We start from the raw sequence: 20,512 nt of genomic DNA, 5'->3' as shown, positions 1-20,512 counted from the left end.
GACGAGAGGATGGATGGGTGATGGAAGGAAGGAAGGAAGGAAGGGGGGGGGGGGGAGGAGAGTAAAAACTTCTTTTGAAGTTCTTTCTGCAACATTAAAGCCTTAGCCTGAGAACGTGATGCAGCGATGAACAAGTGGGGTGGGGAGGAAAAGAAGAGGAAAGAGGGGGGGTGAGGATGACAGAGATGCAGGAGAGACTGCTCCCCTCTCCCATGGCTTTGATGTGGGCTGAGGATAAAGTCAGATTGGAGATCAGGATGCCAAGGGGGGGCTCAACGGGAAAAGAAAGAATGAGCAACAGGATGGAAGGATGAGAACATCAGAAAAGAGTAGCAGGATGAAGTGGCGCACCGATATAGACATTTTCCAAGGCATCGCTCGCCACACATGTGGCCTTGAATTCAAGTAGCAAGAACAAGAAAGAAAGAAGGCAAACAAAAGTTCTGTCTTCCTGTGCAAATATTTAAAAATATTCAGTGTTGTGGCACCGATCCAAAAGAGTCTACTCGCAATAACGCAAAAACTTCAAGAAAGTCCCAGCTTCGACAACACCTGAATATGCTTTATTACTTGAATGGGATCTTCTTCCTTTTTTCTGCTCAGATGCATCAGATGCAAGCAGCACACTTTCTTTCTTCTTCTTCTTCGCTTTTTGAAATACAAGAGGGTATTTTAAATTCAGGCTTGGGAAATAACGTTTAGTTTGTTTGCCCACGAATATCCAAAACTCCCACTCAGACATAATAATGATTAGCCATTTAAAATACATAAATAAAAATAACCAGCAACTAAAACTTAATAATCTCTCCAGCATTGGGCCCTTTAAAACATTTAGGACCACACTCGGTGCAGCCTGGTCAATACTGCACACACGCAGTATAGCCAGAAATGCTTGACAAAAGCGCCTATAGCTAAACTGACTAGTAAAACAGCATCAGAAGTTTTCGAGCCGAGTGCGTATCGATCGGAAGTCTCTCCCAATAAGCAGCAGCCCACGCAGCGAGGCAGCGCTGATCGCGAGGCAGGCCCGACGTACTAATTAGTCTGCTTGCTTAATGCGGCGACCTGCTCTCCTCTGGAACCTGACCAGCCTACGTCACGCCCACTGACAAGAAGAGAGTTCACTGTGCGATAGCGGTGAAGTGAATACACCTGCTTAATGAGCGGGATTACAAATAATTACATTCATCTGGAATGACTGGATGGCTCAAAAAAGGGCCTGAGGGTGATAATGTTCTTGGCTCTTGCATATAGATTTTTCAGTGTAAGAGCAAAGGTGCTGGAAAAATGATGCCTTGCAGAATATGTTCTCTGTGGTTAGGCTGAAAAAATATAAAGAGCATGTGTGTGTGTGCCCATTGTTCTGGTTATTGCCAAGCAGGCAGCTCACTCCGCTTGCGGTACAGCAAACCTGACACAGGGTTACAGTTAAAGTGTGTGTGCATGTGTACACACTAATCTGTTCTGGCACACAACAGGAAACACAAACATTGCACAAGAGGAATGTGCAGTCCTCGCATGAATATGGATGCATTCGTGTAACAGAAAACAGGTGTGCGTGGATGCCAGCCCGTGTTCGCTCGCATGCATTGTGATTACGGCGCGCGCTGATGTGCGTTATCGGACCTGCAGTTTCATGTCAGCGTAGGCCTTCTCAGAGCTGAGCTCCACCTGTTTCTTGAACTGCTCCAGCGCCATATCTGCCTGCTGGATGTGCTGTCTTTGGCTCTCCCTGGCTCTGTCCAGCTGGCTCTCCTTCTCCCTTCAAACCAAACACACACAAATGAACACACACTACATAGCCATAGAAACACAATTGCAGACAAGAAATCCAGAAATAGTTAAGAAAGAAAGTAAACTTTTATTTTTGTAGAACTTCTCAAAACAGTAGTTTCATAGTAAAAGACAGAGAACGAAGATAGACCTTAGAAGCAGAAAATCATCACTGTTCTTTTTGCATACACTCTATCAGGTTTGGTTGACCCTTTAAAACCTGAACTGTGAAATAATTGCCATATTATTTTGCAAAATTCTAATTGTTTGAAAATAGAGTATTTATGGAACCTGAGGACAAATTAACAAACGATTAAATAATGACATATTAATTTGCATATATGAGTTTTAATTTGCTACAGCTGACAATTTTTGCAATTTAATGATTATAAACGTATTGTGAAGTTTATTTAGGTTCACTGATAATATAGAAGTTTTAAAAACTCAGCAACACTCATGTATCAAACACGATAGACTGAGCTTTAATGTGGTGCTTTCTCTCGACATCAAAGAGTGAAATATTCAACAAACAACAAGTTTCTTTCCCATGTTGAACGATGTGTGAAGACTTTCCATGATCCTTCATTATCGTTCACCCTGTTTTAAATTAAAATAAGTCACTTTGTGCATGCGGTATAGCCTCGCTCATCGGAATGCGTGGCTGTATCTCCCAGGCAGGCGTGCCGATGCTACTGCCGGTAAATGTCAGGTCACAGTCTTCCAAGAGGAGAGGGACTGACAGGCACACTGAGAGGGATGGCCTCATACTGAGAACTGTCAGAGCCCAGCCAACAGGCCCAGCCGCAACATCATATACAATGTAGCTGTCAAGCTTAACGCACAGAAGGTAGGTGGGGAAGGGAGTGTGTCTGGGCGGAGGGATACAGAGTAGAAAAAAATGACAGCGCTAGAAGCCAGGGAAGTGTGTGAAGGTGTTATTTTTGTAAACAGCTTTTAAATTTCTGTCCATCCATCCACTACACCTGCTTATGCGGGAGGGTAGAGCTGGGCAGGAGACACGTGACACCACGAACAGGCTGTCAGTCAATCACGAAACTGACACCAGACAAAGTTGCTGCTGACATTCAAACCTGGAGATGCAAATGAACCGAAATATTTTTGGAGCCAGGCTAAACTTCTTGCTCTAAATTTGCACCTCTTTGCATATTTTTTGGTTTATTAACCGATTTAAAAAAAAAAAACTGAAATAAAGGCAGACATAAGAAAATACACAGCTATATGAAAAATATTAAAAACTAAAAAATTACTAAAGAATTAAAAATAAATATACAACAGACTAGTTGACACACGTTTGCTATTATTATATGATTCTATACTCAATATTGTGATGACAAAACTCTGTTGTCACCAATGACTTCGACTCAGACTTGACTGTGAAAAATAATGCGCAAAAGCACGCACATCTGTTCTGCCACCTCCAAGTGTTTGTCACATGATACCCACAGTAGATTTCGAAGTGTTGGAATTTGGCAGATTCACTCATCTCTTGCATGACACTTCTTTATGAAACCATGTTGACAAAATCCAACCAAAAAAACCCCCCACAAACCTGGAAAATATTATCCCCTTACACTCGTATAACGTTCGTATTTTAATGACGCCACACGTGCTCCTCACATGTGTGGCGTGCACGAATATAGTCTGAATAAACAACTTAAGAATTGCGCACCCAGGTTTAAAAACACCAAAAAACAGATCATAATAATTTAACGACAGCATCTGTTATCCATGTACAGTGCATAAATGGGACTTTGCTAAAAACAGAATTGCGTGAATTGATTTAATTTTCACAAAAAGTAACACTAAATGTGCAACTACAACAACGGGTACATGGACTGCAGCTACTATTTCAACCCTTCAAGATGCTTCATCTGATTCAAGCACAAAGAGCACAATATCAGGGGGGACAGTACGACTGACTGTGCACTTTTTCCTCTTTACAGTGTGCCTTATGCAGTGCTTTGAGTATAAGTGAATGTGTGGCTGTGTTTTTCTGCTCCCTTGTAAATTGCTACTCTAAGAGGGTATGGATAATTATTCCCTCTGGACAGACAAGCAGCAGCGAGAATGAAATTCTGGCCAGTGGGACTTTAAACCAATTAGAAGTACAACTATTACTAAATTACAACAGGCACACATCGGGTGGTGGTGGTAGGGGGAGGCACTATGCTCCGTGCATTTATCTGTACTTCACAAAGCAGGAAGGCTGTCAAAAGCAGCATGATTATGAGCATCCATGCACAACTTAAAAAATAAATTAAATGAAAAATTGGAAGTACATCTAAAGAAAGGCATATAGTGGTTTGCAGCTTTGTAAAGTGGTTAATCTCTTCCTGTAATCAAAGAAACAACTTTAGGTGTTTATAAAGACAGAACTGAAACTGAGGCGATAAAACCCCCCCAGCAAAAACAGAGGAGGCAATAAAATAAAAAAAATTTAAAAAAACAAAACAGCAGAGAACAAAAGCAGAGGATTGAGAAAGGAATGTGCAAGCTTTCTCTCCTCTTTATAGAGTTCTGTCTCTTTGTAATTTTGGTTTCTCTCATGTTGGACATCAAACGACAAAGTGTTTTTTTTTTTTTTTTGCCTCTTTCCCAATTTTGTGTACTCTGTAATTATTAATCAGTCTCGTTGCACGACTGCCTTCCGGACTCAGACAGACACAAAGGATATGTGGGGAGACTGAGATGGAAAAAAGAGAAAAAAAAGAGGAAAAGAGAGAGGAAGATGGAAAAATGGATGTCACAGAAATAGCAAGTTTTTTTTAAAACTTCCAAGAGGAGAGCGTAGAGAGAGAGAGAGAGGGAGAAAAGAATTGGGTGTGTGTCTCACTTGAGAGACAACTGAGCCTGCGCGTGCGTGCGTGCTCACGTGCGTGTACAGAGACCTTTGTTCATGAGCCACAATCCCAAACTCTCTGTGTGACTGACAACTCTACTCAAGGAGTGCACTATGAGTAAGTTGGAGCTGGCTGCTGGGCCTATACCTCAGAGAATACACAGGAAGAAAAAAAAGTGACTGCAGCTAACTTCAAGTATGTGACAGATTGAAACATATTATGCTCTTAAGCTGAGGAGAGCAGGTGAACGCTTGGCCTCTTCGGGGAATCTCGGGAGCATAACTGTGTGTGTGTGTGTGTGTGTGTGTGTGTGCACGTGTGAACGTGTGTGGTCACTACAGCGGTAGACAGCGTGTCACCATCAATAACAGAGCAACGAGGGTGAGATGAGAGGACAGCGAAAAAGGAGTCAAGGAGGCCTGGCAGAGAGAAATGGAGAGGGAAAGGGAAGGAGAGGGGTGCCAGCGCCAGGGCGGCCTGTTGGCTTTAAATGGATCTCTGGTCAGAAAAGTGGAAGGAGAGGAGGCTCAAATTAAAGATGTGCCTTCGCTAAAGAGGAAGTCCTCTTATCCCTCAATCCTTAAACAGCTGTTTAAAGGGGAGGAAGAGAGGGCGGCAAAGAGAGAAGAGTGTTTGTGTACTAGAGAGGGTGAAGGAGCTTCCGCCATCCAGCCGCCTGGCAGACAGGAGGGGTGCGGGGATGCCGGCATATTCCGGACTCCTCTGACCACACGGTGCCACGTGCCGCCTGTGTGAGTGCGCGAGCACATGGCGGATACACAATGAAGTTACTGTATATAGGCTCACGCATGCAGTTGACACAAAAGCACCCGCTGACGTCTGTGCACAAAGACGAAACTCTTAATTGCTTATGCAAATATTCTTTTCATGTAAGCAAGAGCATTTAAGAATTGTATGGGCTGTGATGTGGGTGGAGCAGCACATGGAAAAGACTGACAAACAGACCAGAATGCACGCTTGCATGTGGATGCCGCTGGTCTCTAGCATAAAAAGCCAGAGAGTCAGTGTGAGTGTGTGTTTGTGTGTGTGTGTGTGTGTGTGTGAGAGAGAGAGCCAAGTGCATGTGAGTGCCTCCACATCTGCGTCTGTGAGCTCATCCAAACGGAATGATAACGAATCCACAGACACATCAAAGGGGCTCGGAGAAAAAAAGCGAGAGCACATAAAAAGAGAGAAAATGCAAAACTTAAATATTCAGCGCCCTCTGAAGAAAAAATAAAACAGGCTTGGTTTTCATCTGCATCCCCAGAGAAAGAGAAAGGGAGAGAGAGTGGGAAAAAAAAGAAGAAGACAGAAACAGACACAGAATAAGAGACAGACCACAAATAAGTGAACACAAAAGAGAGATAGCACAAGGGCAAGAAAATATTAAAGGCAGAAAGGGTAGAAAAGAGGGAATAGAAAACAGAGCATCGTCGAGCTGGATGGCTTTAAAGCCAACCTACAGTTCTGGCCTTGTTTATGAGCAGCATTTCACTTTAATAAATTAAACAAAAAAACAGCCACAAACGTAAAGAGCACAGCCCTCCGCCTACAGTGGCATCTACACATGTAGTCGTCCGCGTGCCTGCAGGGAACAGCTGCCTCGGTAGCATCTTTAAAGACATGACTGTTGACCTTTATTTTTTTAATTTAAGCCCCAACCTTCTAGCAGTTTGCCAAACCCCAAAGATTTTGTGGCAAAACGATGAATCAAAGATGCAACAACTAAGTTGAATAATCAAAAGAACAACAAGCGGTTGCTCAAAGGCAACCGCTTTCCAGTTTTTCTCAGTCAAGCTGAATATGAATTTGTGGAGCAAAAATAAGACACATCAATTGGCCAGTGGAGATGCTACATTTTGAATATATTTCAGTATTTTCTGATATATCTTAGACCAGATCAGTCACAGAAATACGCGACAATGCAATAACTAAGTAGCTGATTTCCACATCTCGGAGAAGTTGCAAAGGGAATCGCTTTGGAGTGCTTTGCTCGAGAACTAGAAGGATATGACATCTGACATGATGACATTTCAAACTTTGCTGTGAAGTTTATGCTCTCGCATAATCCCCGGAGAAGAAGAAGAAGAAGAAAAACGACTTTACCTCACACTAGTTAGTGAGTCGTACCTCAAAAACACCTAAACACCAATAAGGAGAGAGAATAATGAATCTGGTGCAACACACACTGGCAGTAGCAGTATGTAGGTGGATAAACATGGTGGGTGGGACGGAGCAAAAAGACAAAGAACAATATATGTTTGTCATTGTTCAAACCAGCTCTGGAGCTCGCTCAGTTCCAAGGCGTTAAAGAAAAAGTTGTTCCCTCCAAACAACTTGTCGCTTTAGTGTAGCGCAGACACGCCGAGGGAAGGCTGTTATTTGTGCTCTCTATACATCCGATTCAAACTACAGCAATAAAAAACCAAATGGAGCAATTTTTTAATAAAAGTTTGAGATAAATCTAGGAAAATGTTGTTCTAAGTTGGTTTTCCTGTCTCTGCTGTTGGCTTAAAATGCTATTTGGCTTTACAAATTATGCAGACTACAATGGAAACATGCTAAATCAACTAGGCACAAGTCCCTAAAGTGAGACTACTGTATTTACATATCCCAAACATAATGCAGTGGAAGATGAAGTTGAGTGAAACAATGAAAGCCCTGAAGACAATCCGTGCAGTCTGAACCATCAGCTCTAAGCGAGCCTGCTGGTCTAAATTCAGACTCTCAGCGCAGATTTGGAAGAAAACCAGCTTCGCGTAGAAATGCCAAGCTTGGTTTCGAGTGACGACCGTGAAAGCAGAGAAAACCAATTAAAAATCATTAAAGCAGGATATTAAAATGTAAGACCATTAAGTGATGGGGTGATTAAATATGACAAATAACAGCTGAATAACAAATAACCAGAATTACTGCTCATTTTTATTCATTATCTACTTTACTAATTCAGTATTCAGAAATAGGAGGAAATACTGGTTAGACTGACTCAGTTATATCCTTGCAGTGCTATCTGATCATTACAAGCTTGAATAATAAACATACAAATAAGTATTCATTTAAAAAAAATCTATCAAAATCTATTTAAAGGACAGAATATTCATTTTGTCAAATCTGTGGTATTGAACTGATTCTTAACCCATTCCCAACTCCCCCTTTCAAAGTAGTTATCATGGGAGTCAATATTGAGCCCCACTGAAGCTTCTCAATATTCAGGATCCATACCTCCACCTGCTCCTCCTGCACCTGAACATTAACCGTGCTGCTGGATGGCCCCTGCTTGGCTACCTCTGGTCCCTCTCAGGACCCCATCCCTATTTCCCTCCATCCCTCCTGTCATGGGAGAGGAATGCTGAGAAAGATAAGACCACTTCAAAGACACACCCAGTTGTAGAAAAAGTGTGCGCACACACACACTAGCATGAAAGAAGGCATTGGATGAATCCTTTATCTTTAAGAGTAGAAGGACATGCATGAGGGACCCTATCTCATGCATGCATATGGGTATGCACAAGGTGAACAATGACACGCAGCCAGAAGGAAACACACGTTGCCAAGAGCTGATTAGAGAATAAACAGTGAAAAAAGGCGACGTTTCCCCCCCCGAAAAAGAAGAAAAAAAAATCAACATTAGTAGGGAAGCGACAAACTTTAAACTAGAGATGGATTGTTAAATAAATCAAAGACTGAAACATCATATTAATGATGCCGCGTGTGAAACTGGATAGCCGCTCACAGTCAAGTGCTACTTCAGCCACTCCAAAGTGTAAATAATCAGAGAGACAAAACCAAAGTTTGCACCACGCCTTAGTAAAGATGTGGTTTTGTTTAACGCAGCTGGGATACAAGTTCTAGGAAGGGCGGCATAAAAAATAAAACGATGCCTGCGTCTCAGAGAGAAAAGAAACGCCATAATCTACAACCTTTTTCTTTTTCTCTACTCTAAAAATTTGAGTGGTTTTCTATTTTCCCCAAATTGTGATTTGGAGGTCGTTGTTGCAAAGCAGGCAAGCTGTTCCCCAGATGAGCTCCCTCCTCTCTTTACTACCCCATCCACAACCACCACTATCTGTGGTGTATCTCTCCATCTCCATGCTAATGCCCTGTAATGATCTGAGGCACGTTGGGATGAAAAAAAAGGAGAGAAACTTGTTCCCAGCGCAGCTTTGTAGTGCTTTCTGTTGTTGTTGCCATAGTAACACAGACCAGGAACTCAAACTGACACAGCAATGCTTATTTGCATGACAGGACAAGAAGATCATATTCTTCTTAGACTTTGAATGGGTATCACTTACTTATGCTACATATGAATAATCAGATCCATTAAAAATGCACAACCAGCAGTCGCATCAACTTATTAAGAAAAAAATATAAATTTGTGGATTTTTTAAATATTTTTTTTTATATAGGCAAAGACTGTTAATAATAAATCTATGTTCACATAGTCTGCATGGATCATTGTGCATGCATTATACAGATGCATGTATCGCAGAGTATCTGAAGGAGGAGGTTTCTTGAGCAGTTCTATTTGTTTAATTTTATCATTCATCCTCCAATCTTCTCACACACACACACACACACACACACACACACACACACACACACACACACACACACACACACACACACACACCCACCCACCTGCGTGCGGTCTTGCTTTGACTTTGAAGTTCTGCTGGATCGCCTTTAAAGGCCGTCAGTGTTGCCACGGCAGCAGGCAGGTAGCAGACATCAGGCTGCTCAGTGTGTTCGAGAAAGTGTGTGCGTGTGTATGCAGCCTGAGTATTTAATTAGCTAAGAGCCCAACGGGCCACTTGCCGTTTTCAGTGTTTAAACGAGGGAATGACTGGCTCGTTACTGATACTAACAACAAGGATAATTTATGCACAAACGGATCCGTCTGCTGTGTTTAAGGACGTTCTCTGTAGCTGGGCTGACAATGACAAGCAAACAATAAGAAAACACAACCATCAGTGTCCCCTTATGATATTTACACCGATATTTACTAAATGCTACAAAAATGTGTTTTTTTGTTGCATCATGGTGACTGAAAGAAAGGAAGAGGAGTAACAACCATACAATCTTTTCCTCAAACAGCCACAGTGTTATTGTTAGTGTTTGTCTAAGACCACTTTGACCATAGAAGAAGAACCCTGGAAGACCTTTGGGTTTCTATTATGCTACAACAAACAGCTAAAACCCACTCGGGGTGAGTGATGGCACTGTGACGAGCTTGGGCCATGTATAGCTGGAACTGGAGCTACAGTTGCTGAATAGGCCGAGCCGGCGCTCTGTTTAATTGTGCAGAACATGATCTAGTCTTGCCACAGAAACTATAATCTGCTTGTGGCCAAGTAATATGGCCCTGTATGGGATTAATTACCCAGTGGAATGTACTGACTGGCTCGCTGGTTGGTTTGCTGATTGTCTGCAGTCTGCTGAAGTCGAGCATTTCAACATATGCAGCTCTGGATAGAAGAGAGTGTTGAAGCTAAAGGAGTTAGTGTTGGATGTGGCATTTAGAGTAGATTACATGTTATTTTTTATCCATTCCTTTAATAATATTTTCCTCTATAGTAGGCATTCTGAAACATTGTAGCTACAAGTTTAATTAACAACACTATTTAGGTGTGGCTACATTCCATTTAGGTAAAGCTGTTTCATTGCCCTGCATTTGTGCACTACAATAACTTCTTGAACCACGCAATGTACGTGAGCAATCATTATTGGAAACAGTTAAATCTGCACTTTCAACGCTCAACACAACTGCCTCGAAGCAGGAGCTGCAGCAGTATATCATGCTGAAAACATAGTCAATGTGTTTGCAAAGCGTTGTGTATTTAACAATCAGACAGGCCCAAAGAAACACTGACATTCCTCCCCTTCAGACATCCTTCGCCACCATTCGATTGCGTGTCCTTAAAAGTTGTCACAGCAGTTGTCTGAATGTGTTGCAGACACATTAATGAAATGCACATGCTTAAGACTCCATATGTCTTTGAGCTTCTTTGTGCAGCTCACTGAAAACTTGATTGTTGTGGACCACGGGGCTCCACAATCTTTGTATATGTGCCTTAGACCAAACATACCAACAACATAGCATTATTAATGTTATTAATACTTCTCATCTTATCCTTCATTGAATCCTCATCCTTGCTGGATGTCGTCACTTAGTCAAAATGTTTGACACTTTTCCACAGATGCTGGAGAATATGGCTCATCTTGGACATCTTTTTAATACTGATCGCCTTTCATACTTCATACATACTTCTTTTTTCTTTTTTTTTAAACTTGAGCCACAGTGAGTTTTACTTTTTACTTTTCTTTCTTAACCACTTTTAATCCAGAGGAAGCACTTAATCCAATGCCTATTTTGTGTCTGCACTAATTTTTTGAACATTTCTAAAGAGATATTAGTGACTGAGGACCAGTCTGGATGGCAGAAAGGGTTGAGGGCGCACATACGCATAGGTCTTCCTTCTGGCGACAAAGATGGAGAGAACTAAACAATCCAAAAGTGTATTTACCCTTCACTAGAGTGACACTGACAATGTTCATTAATCGTATGAGTATGTCTGAGTGAAGCAATCATGTATATAAATGACAGAATATGGTTACTTTAACAGATTTCACAATTGAGCAATGATGGGTATCTCACTGACTTAAAAAGAGCATATTTATTGTTAAATACTGTGTTACAGGCCACCCTCACTTACTCCTGTGGGAAATATATGGCTTTTTAGTTTATTCAAAACAGCTGTATGCTGCATCTGGAAACAGGACTGATGAGAATCATGAGACTGAATTGAAACAAATTGCTGAATGATGGTAGTAAGCTGAGTGGAGGCTGAGGAAAAGTGAATTAAACAAGAACTGTTGGTGGATTCACCGCACGTCATTACTTTGCCATTTTATCAATTGTTGATATCAAATATTGATCAGTGTAGCGTTCATGTTTTTTAATTTTCTTGACTCAATGTGCATCACCCCATAACACTCTTTAATATTAACCAATACCCAGGCTGTTTCTCGTCCATTAAATATCAGCCGTATGATTGTGTCAAAGTCGACAGTTTTGTTTATCAGCTTTCATTACTATAGAGACTACTCGGTTTATACAATAGGATTAGATTTGCCAGTTTTCATCAAGTCATCGCAAACACCAGTCACATGTGAAGCTCTGAGACTTTCAAGGCTCTCAACTCAGTACTAGTTTCAGTTATGAGAAGAGATCAAAGAGAGCGCGCAAGGGTTGACTTGTTAAAGCCAAACTCCGCCTTAAAACAGAATTCATACACGCTGTTTTTATGATCAAAGACTCAAAGTCAGTAGACATAAACAACTCCTTTTAATAAAGTCTGGAGCCACAAAATCGAGGCCCAAATCTGTGAAATTAATGACTCTTAAAAAAAAAAAAAAATCATGCTTGCTAACATTAGACATGTTGGAAACTTTGCTGCCGGTTTCAGTACAGATAGTGATAATGCACCGTGACTCTCCATGTACCTGCCACAACGGCAATGTGACAACGTCAGAATATGACTGGGTTGGTATTGTGTTTGTGCCTGAAAATCTGCCTGATCGTCCTTTTACTCCTCATTCTGTTGGATTTTGGAAAGACATCTGATGCTGAAATGCTGATGAAGTATCTTAAACAGACTAAATAATTATCAATGGAGTCTAAAGCATAGACCCAGGATGTAATTACCCATGAAACGTCTTTAATTCAACACAACTCTCTGTTTAGCCTTTTCCCATCATACCTGAGTGCTTCTTCCAGTTTGGCTATCTTCCTTTTAGCCTCTGCCTTTTCCTTCTCTGCCTCAGTTTGAAGTGCCAAAACCTTAGACAGATAGAGAGGGAGAGAGAGAGGAAGAGGGAGCGAGGATGAGAGTATAGGAGGAACAGAGAGAGAGGTGCGAGTGAGTGCAAAAGCAGACACCATCAAACATCACTCAAGGAAACTCTTCTGCCTGTGACCTTGTGCATCTGGTCTCATCTCTTCTATCACCCCATCAAAAGTAGCTGAGCCCATCCCGCCTGCCTTAGAGGGCCTCTCAATCTGAATCTATGGCAGCCATATGGGACCTTCTCATGTCCAGATACCATACCACAGTCTCCTTCTTGTGTATCCTTTAGCACTCCTCGGGAGCGGAGCGAGGAATCTTTCCAGAGTAAACAAAAAGGAAAATGAACAACGGACTTGTCTGTCTTTCATTCCCCCGTCACCTCGTGAAGCAAACAAAGAAGAGGAAAAGGTAGGGAAAAAAAAATACAGGTGGATTACGAGGGCAAAAAAAGAAAGAAATACACACACACACACACACACACACACACACACACACACATACACACACACACACACACACACACACACACACACACACACACACACACACACACACACACACACATCAAAAGCAATCCACTGAGGGAAGCTTAATTTAAATCCTCCTTGACCCCAAATAAAGAACACACATGCCTGCTAAGTTTTTGCAGGTGTATCACTCACAGGCAGCCAGATGTGTATGCCAGCCTGCCACCAAGATGTGGCACTTTGAAGATGACCCAGCTGCAGTGTGGAGCTTAAACCTGATCTTTACCTATGAAGTCTGGCCTGGCCTAGTCTGGTCCAGCTCAGATCATTAACAATAGCCTTTGTACTTTATGCTTTATGGCTGCTCTATGGCTTTAAAAGGGGTCTCTCAAAGGAGAGGGGGTAATCAAGCACAGGCCTGGGTACAGAGACAGTGCATACTTCAGACAGACACCCCCCCCCCCCCCCCCCAAAAAAAAAATGTTTATTTCAATTTGCTTCTAACTTGTTTCTTATTTTTACAACTTAATAATTCTTGTTCTAAATTACCAACTTACCATCCTGCCTTCCTTTGCGCCAGCCTAACATCTACCTGTTAACTGAGGCTTTTAGGATTTTACAAGAGCAGAGAACCATGAGGAACATGCGGCTCCAAGCTTTGATCTCCACTAATCACTTTGTTCAGGGGTGGTTTTGATATAATGACAGGAGGTTACTGAGCTTGGCAGATGGATTTTTCCTTATGGAACAGGAACACACTACCTTTTTCTCACAGCTGATCAGCAGTTCATCTTTTTCCTGCTGAAATTTCATCTCTTGATCCTGAAAGGAAGCAGAGTCGAATCAATAGGTCAGAGAGAGCTGCTAATGACAAGCACTTTTAAAGCTCGTATTGTTGCAGTGACGAAACAGAGGTTTAAAATGAGCGTCGCCACCCGAATCATATCATACCCTGACTTGTTGGTGTCTTCGATGTTCACTGTCCTCGAGCTGCTGTTTGATCTGAGCCACAGTTTTCTCTAAATCTGCCATCACCTCAGAGGCCTGCAAAAGAGAGTGGAGAGATTTGCTAAAAGTTGTGTGTTATTAATCAGTCAGCAGCAAAATTTAGCAGGCCGAGGGAGATACGTGTGAGTGTGTTGTGGTAATGTGAACCTTAGCAGCGGAGAGAGCATGCTCATGGTGCAAGTGGCTCAAGTCGGTCTCGTACTTGACTTGGAGCTTCTGCGTGGCCTGCTCATGCTGCTCGCTCAGCTCCTCCTTCTCCTTCTGCAGGATCATAATCCTGTGAAAAGCTAACAGCTTGACTCAGACTTCACGAAAGAGTTTCACACATACAGATCCGTTTCTATTCATACACCATTTTTACTGTCCATCCGCTGCACACTAGCAATAGATTACATAAAGCTTTCTTAAGATGTGAAGAAGACATTTAAATTAAAAAGCACATGGCAGTAAAACCTAGTCATGAAAAGCTGGTTAGTGTTGAAAAGCTTTCAATATTAGCACTAGCTACTCTTCTCCTCTTTATCTTTCAATCCACCCCTATACCACACGCCAAACAGGTTCATACCGTCTGTTGGCCTCCTGGAGTTCAGTGCTGATAGATGCAATGTGGATCTCCAGCTCAGCCTTCTCCTGTGTCACTTTCTGACGCAGCGTGTTGCCCTTCTCCCCTTCTGCTGACTGCTGTTTCACCCGGAGCTCGAGCTCTCTCATCGTTTGCTCCTGGACACACAAGTTGTTACGAAATCAAACAGCTTGAACCGCCAAGGGCGTCAGCACGGGAAAATGAGCATAAGTCAGAGGATCGCATGCTCCACAGAAATCAGGTCACTGATATGAACGTATCGAAGCTAACATGTGGCTAACAGTGCAGCTGAATGATCCTCTCACTTCACTCATTGACAATAAATGATAATTACTCCAAAAATGTGTAATACTATTACATGCTAATAAAATTTGTAGCTGAAAATCCTTCCCTGCTCCACATGGCAAACTTTTAGAAGACCCCTTTGTAAGAGAAAAGACGAGATAAACTTTACTGTCATGTAAGCATACGAAGACTCAAGTTAAAAACAAACAAAAAAAAACAACTCAGATGCACATGTTTCTAGTCAGCTGTTGTTCCTCTGTTACATTCTGGCTACTGTTTAAACTTATTACCCAAATTGAGACATAAGAATAAACTCATAGTGATACCAGCTGAAAATGTAAAAGTTAATGAATGCTTCCATAATAGCAAACTGCACAGGCCGCATTTTCTTTCTACAATTCCAGTAACAGACAATAATCAGTTGTTAGATGGGTCAGTGTGTGAAAATTGCCTGATATTACTGGCAATTTCAAAGTCTAGCCACATCTCTTAAATTACTGACATTTAACGCTGGTGGCAGTAAAGTGCTGGTACATCAACATAGGGCATCATAAAAAGCCTATAACTTCATCGATTTAAATATCTGAACATGGTGATCCTGCATCAGATCAAATGACTCCAGCATACACAATGACAGCGTTGAGGTATTTCAGTCTCTTTTCCACTGTCAAAAACTTGATCAAGATTCAGACTTTCAGAAGACAATGATCAAAGTCCAGCCTAAACAGACAGCTTCTTCCTACACTGTTTTGATTAAAAAGAACTTCCCTTCCCTGCCTACTGTCCATCAACATGCACATATGTGTCTTCGTGTGTGTGTATGTACACATGACAGCGTGGAATGCAGTGTAGGCGGGCCGATAAAGGCGATGACGGGGCGCTGATTAAAGACGGAGCGTGCTAGTTGATCTAGATGATGACAGAAGATTGCGATGACTGAAGGTGGAGTGACGGGAAAGGCGGGGAATGGTGCGTTTGAAAAGAGTATGCGAGCTGCGCCCGGCAAGGCTGCTGAGAGAGACCTTTGTCTTTGTGTTAGCAGTGTAGGCCGTTAAGAAAAGGAACAAGGAGTCTGTGTTGTGCTGGGACGCATGCTGACACTTAGCTTTCTGGCAGGAGATGAGAAGACACGTCTCCATACTGAAGCCTGACTCGGCACACCTGGACCCTCAGTGGGGCCAAAATATGTCCCCTAATTAGGTGTTTTAGAAGGAGAATGACTTTGTGTGAAGTGCAGACTAAACTAGATTATGAGCTACGCTCCTCTTCGAAGATTTTGAAATGATTAAGCCTTTGAAGAGGGGGGGAAAACAAAACAAAACATGTAAGCTGTGACAAAAAAAGTCATAAAAAGTGATGGACGACCTTTCACAATATTTGTATCTGAACTACAGCCAGCAACTGGAAGGCAGCCTGTATCATCGCTCGTCTCCTGAGGCCACGCATATTGTGCTTCAAATTCTAATAATAGAATTTGGTTAGACTTACAAAAGTCCTCATAAAAACATCACTATAATACATATATAGAATAAGCAAACACTATTAAAGGAAGAGGATAGAGTAAGGGGGAAATAGTAAGCTTGAGGAATAAGTGTCCAGCAAATGTTTTTTTAAAAGGATTAGTGCCATCTTCAGAAACCAGTTATTCTGTATTTGTCTAAAACAGTGTTACTAATTATATCCTATATATAGGAAAAGCCCATTCAATCAGTGGAATATCAGCAGTGGAGACAATGTGGCACTGCTACAAATGCATCTCTATCTTTACTTGGTTTGGACGTGCACGGACTACTGTTAAAAGCTTGGCTGGTGCAGATAGCAGCTTGTCTTTATTTTCAAACACCTACTCAGTCACTTCTACCTGTTCTGCCCTGCGCAGAGATAAGAGCCAAAAACAACATCCGAAGTATCTTTTTGTGATACTTCTGTTGGAGAGAAACTCCACAAGGCAGCGGTGGGCAGATGAACAGTCTTTATTTCATTTGTTATTAAGCTGCATCCAGTCTGCTGTATTTGAAGGGAATGAATCATCGACTTGAGGTTGTCCTGGATTGCTTGTGTTGCGTGTGATGTGAGCAAACTTTTCATATTGTGTCCTGGATATAAACTTAGGATCTACATCTCTTCGGCACAGTGGTGCAGTGGTTTCCAAACACATTAATGTTAGGTTAACTGGTGCCAGGCAGTCAGCCTAGGGCCCATAAAAGGATCTCTGGCTCTCAGGCCAATTTCATGAAGCCTGCTTCTGATTGTTTGGTGTGGCAGTGTTCACCCTGTTCGTCTTTGTACAAAGGTAGCAGATACCGGTCCTCCTGATAGATTAAGGAACTTCTATGACCCTGTCCAGCTACCCTAGAGTAACTGTCTTTCTCCTGGAATTGCCTCCATGCCGGGGAGACATAGAACTTCCTGGCAATGGCACATGTGTGCCGTAACAAGCACAGGCCTAGGTACAGAAGATTGAAAGATGTTGGACTACCACTGTAACCTCCGTATGGTCCAAGCATTGTCTACCTCTAGTATTGGTGGCTGGTGCTCAGGAGGTAGAGCAGGTCATCTACTAACTGGAAGGTTGGTGGTTCGATCTCTGGCTGCTACAGTCTGCATGCCAAAGTATCCGAGATATGCTCTTGGGGTTCACCAAGAGCGTTCACTGGCATCGTGGACTCAATTTGGACCATTGTCTTTGATTGTTCGATAGAAAGCACAGGTAGGAAAAGCATAGGAAAAAGTGCTTGTATAAATGTGTGACTGATGCATGTTGTATAAAGTGCTGTGAGCACTACAGTTGAGTAGAAAAGTGCTATATAAGAATCAGTCCATTTACCAGCAGTGACACCCACAACAGCCAAATGCACAACTAGTGCATGGTGATCCTGCATCAGATCAAAAAGTGTTACTCTGATTTCTTCGAGCAGTGTATTTAGTAGAGGAGTAGCACTGACCACAAACAACTACAATGTGATTTGCTGCACAAAAGCACATGTTCAGCATTACTGGAGCTCACTTCTATTTAATGAGGAGTATGGACTGAAAGGAAGATTCATCTGGATATTGAAAGACTCAAGAAAGTCAACATGGGGCAAAATGAGGCAACTCCAGCTCTAAAGGATCAAGCACAGAGACAGCAATCGCTGACAAAAAGGTGCTGTACCAACTCACCTGAGATAAAGACTACCTTCAACACATATCCTCAGCGTGTGTTTGTGAATAGCCCAACACTACAGGAGGACAGCAGCTGTTACAGTGACAAGGGGCCTTTCCCCCCAATTTCTTGGACCTTGTCTGGCCTTTTTTTTTTTTTTTTTTTTTTAAATGGGGGGGGGGGGGGGGGGGGTAAATCAACCATGAACCATTCAGTATTTGCAGCCTCTTAAATGTGGCCCTGTTGACAGACTAAGGCCAGAGGCAGCGTGTGTGTATGGCAACACATGAACACTGATACTGATAGAAACTGTATTTATGAAACACGTGCATTCAACTGGCCTCTGGTGTTGATGGTCCCAGCTAATGAAATGTGCATAGTCCCACTTAAACCAAAGTCCTTTCATAAGACTTCAAAGAAAGTGCAGCTTTGGGAGGTGTGTACGCATGTGTGCACGCACATCTTCAAGCACAATCATGGCAATGGGTAAGATTTAATACATACTTGGATCAAAGACCTTTTTAAAGATGACAGGCACAAGATATGAGAGTCATTCTTGGCCAGAGGTTAGAGAATGTCTCCTTTCATTTCAGCCACTGAGTGTTGTGGGTCCCTTTTTTCCCCCCTGATTAGCCATGCGACAGATGTATACATTTAGAACTAACTGAGGAAAGACTTTTTAGCAGAAGTAAATCTAGTCGCAGAGAATCCTGTTTGTTCCAGTGAAAGGTGGTGCTGAGCATAGAAAATAATCTGCCTACACTAAGCGTTTGAACACTTGCATCCCCTGCTGCTCTTTAGGATGAATCTCTGAAAGCTGCTCACACTATCTTAAGTATAAGTCGTGATCACAGACAGATGGAACAAACATGTGCATACAAAAATAAATAATAAAAAAAGTAAGGGAAAACACGACAAGTCAGGTAGTTAAAGTCGATTTACACAAACACTCACTGTGTAACTGATGGACACAAAAATGTGACTAAGTTAACCCAGAATAAAATACTAAATATGTTGTGTTTTATATGCTCATCATGTGAGTTTTACACTACTGTGCAAGTCTTGAGCCACTCCTCCTTTCTTCGCATTTTGCTTCCAAGAAGCCTGCTTGCATGCCCAAACCCATGGCCACACTCTAAAGTCGGTAACTTTTGTGTATTTTCATTTCTTCATTTGAACACAATAACACACTTTAGTTTCCAATAAGTTTATTGATTGGTTTGGAAAGTTTTTATATTTGATTAGATATTTGAGTTTAGGGTTCAGTGGTTTTGATGTTCTTCTTTGGTATTTAGTTTATTAACAAACTAGCCTGTACTGCATGGTTTTTGTGGTTTATGATTGTGTTTTGTTTAGTTACCCCTCGTGTGTCATAGTGATGTGATCAGCCATCATATATACCCTTGTGTGTCATTTCCTGTTTAGGTCAGTTATGTTTGTTTGGGCAGTTGTTTGGTTTGTTAAGTTTGCAGTTCTTTGCCTGAGTTAAGTTTTGTTTCTTTGACCTCTTTTATGAGCTCAACATTTATTACTTTTGTAAATATAATTTTTAGGGTTAAATAAATGGAAACCCTATTTTTCTAATAATTCCTAGGACTCCTCCTACCCAACTCAGCCCATCACACTGGCCTTTTAAAGTATTTCTTTGGCATCTGATGCTTATTTTCAGTGCAGTCGCCATTCCTGACCCATTTTTGGAGGAATGTTTTTTTTTCTGGTTCTTAAAGTCACTTAACACTGACCTACAAATCATTAAAGTATTAAAAAAAAAAGCACCTAACTCAATGGATGATCCAGTGTCGCGTCTACACATAACTGACAACTTAGCAAAAGAACAACAGTATCTTTAGGTCCTTTATTTACTTGCTGCCAGTCACACCATTTGTTTCCATTTCTTTAGTTAGTGGGAAAAAAAGAGGAAACTGGACAAGCAGTGGACAAAAGAAGTGTCAGGCCTTAAAAACTGTCCAAAGCAGGTGAACGGTATCTGAAAGTCATGTCAGCCAAGACCTGACAAAGGACCTGAGAGATGTATCTGACCCTTCATCTTATCCATCTACTGTTAACTGAACCTTCATCAGAAGTGGTCTCTGTGAAAGGGTGGCTGACAAAAAGCTATTCTGAAGGAAGGGAGACAGACAGAAATGGCTGAGATTTGCCAAATTCCAGAAAAGTGTCTGAAAATCAGTAGTAACAGGTCTTGTGGAGTGATGAAGCCATAAAAATAAAAATAAAAAATAAATAAAAATCAGTTATAAGTATGTATGGACAAGGTCAGGAGAGAGGTTTTCACAGCCATATGTAAAACATGGTGTAGATTCTGTATTTCAGCCCTAGTGTTGGGGATCTTGTCAAATCTGATGTAAATATGAATCAAGAAAAGTACAGTCAGATTTTGATCCATCATACAATATTATATGATTGGCAACAACTTCCTTTTTTTTGTTATGACAGTGACACCAAATACACTGCCAATGCAGTAAAGGGATATCTAAATTGAAAACCACTGAGCTTTCTCCAGAGCCTGGACCTCAACATTA

The 20,512-nt window shown here is 41.7% G+C and overlaps 1 protein-coding gene across 4 annotated transcripts in view; it reads right to left on the bottom strand.

Moving 5' to 3' along the window:
* The window catches only part of cep112 (centrosomal protein 112), a 145,306-nt gene that overhangs the window by 65,778 nt on the left and 59,016 nt on the right, over positions 1-20,512 (bottom strand). For all 4 annotated transcript variants that reach the window (XM_080905363.1, XM_080905365.1, XM_080905362.1 and 1 more), the window contains 6 exons: positions 14,525-14,679; positions 14,107-14,236; positions 13,903-13,995; positions 13,714-13,773; positions 12,398-12,477; positions 1,627-1,762 (listed from right to left, as the gene is read on the bottom strand). In XM_080905363.1, coding sequence (XP_080761489.1) covers positions 1,627-1,762; positions 12,398-12,477; positions 13,714-13,773; positions 13,903-13,995; positions 14,107-14,236; positions 14,525-14,679 — 654 coding nt within the window. The remainder of the gene's footprint in view (positions 1-1,626; positions 1,763-12,397; positions 12,478-13,713; positions 13,774-13,902; positions 13,996-14,106; positions 14,237-14,524; positions 14,680-20,512) is intronic.

Source organism: Rhamphochromis sp. 'chilingali', assembly GCF_963969265.1.
Source record: "Rhamphochromis sp. 'chilingali' genome assembly, chromosome: 15".
Lineage (NCBI taxonomy): Eukaryota > Metazoa > Chordata > Actinopteri > Cichliformes > Cichlidae > Rhamphochromis > Rhamphochromis sp. 'chilingali'.
Note: the sequence above shows the minus strand (reverse complement) of the source record. Positions and strands in the feature narration are given on the sequence as shown.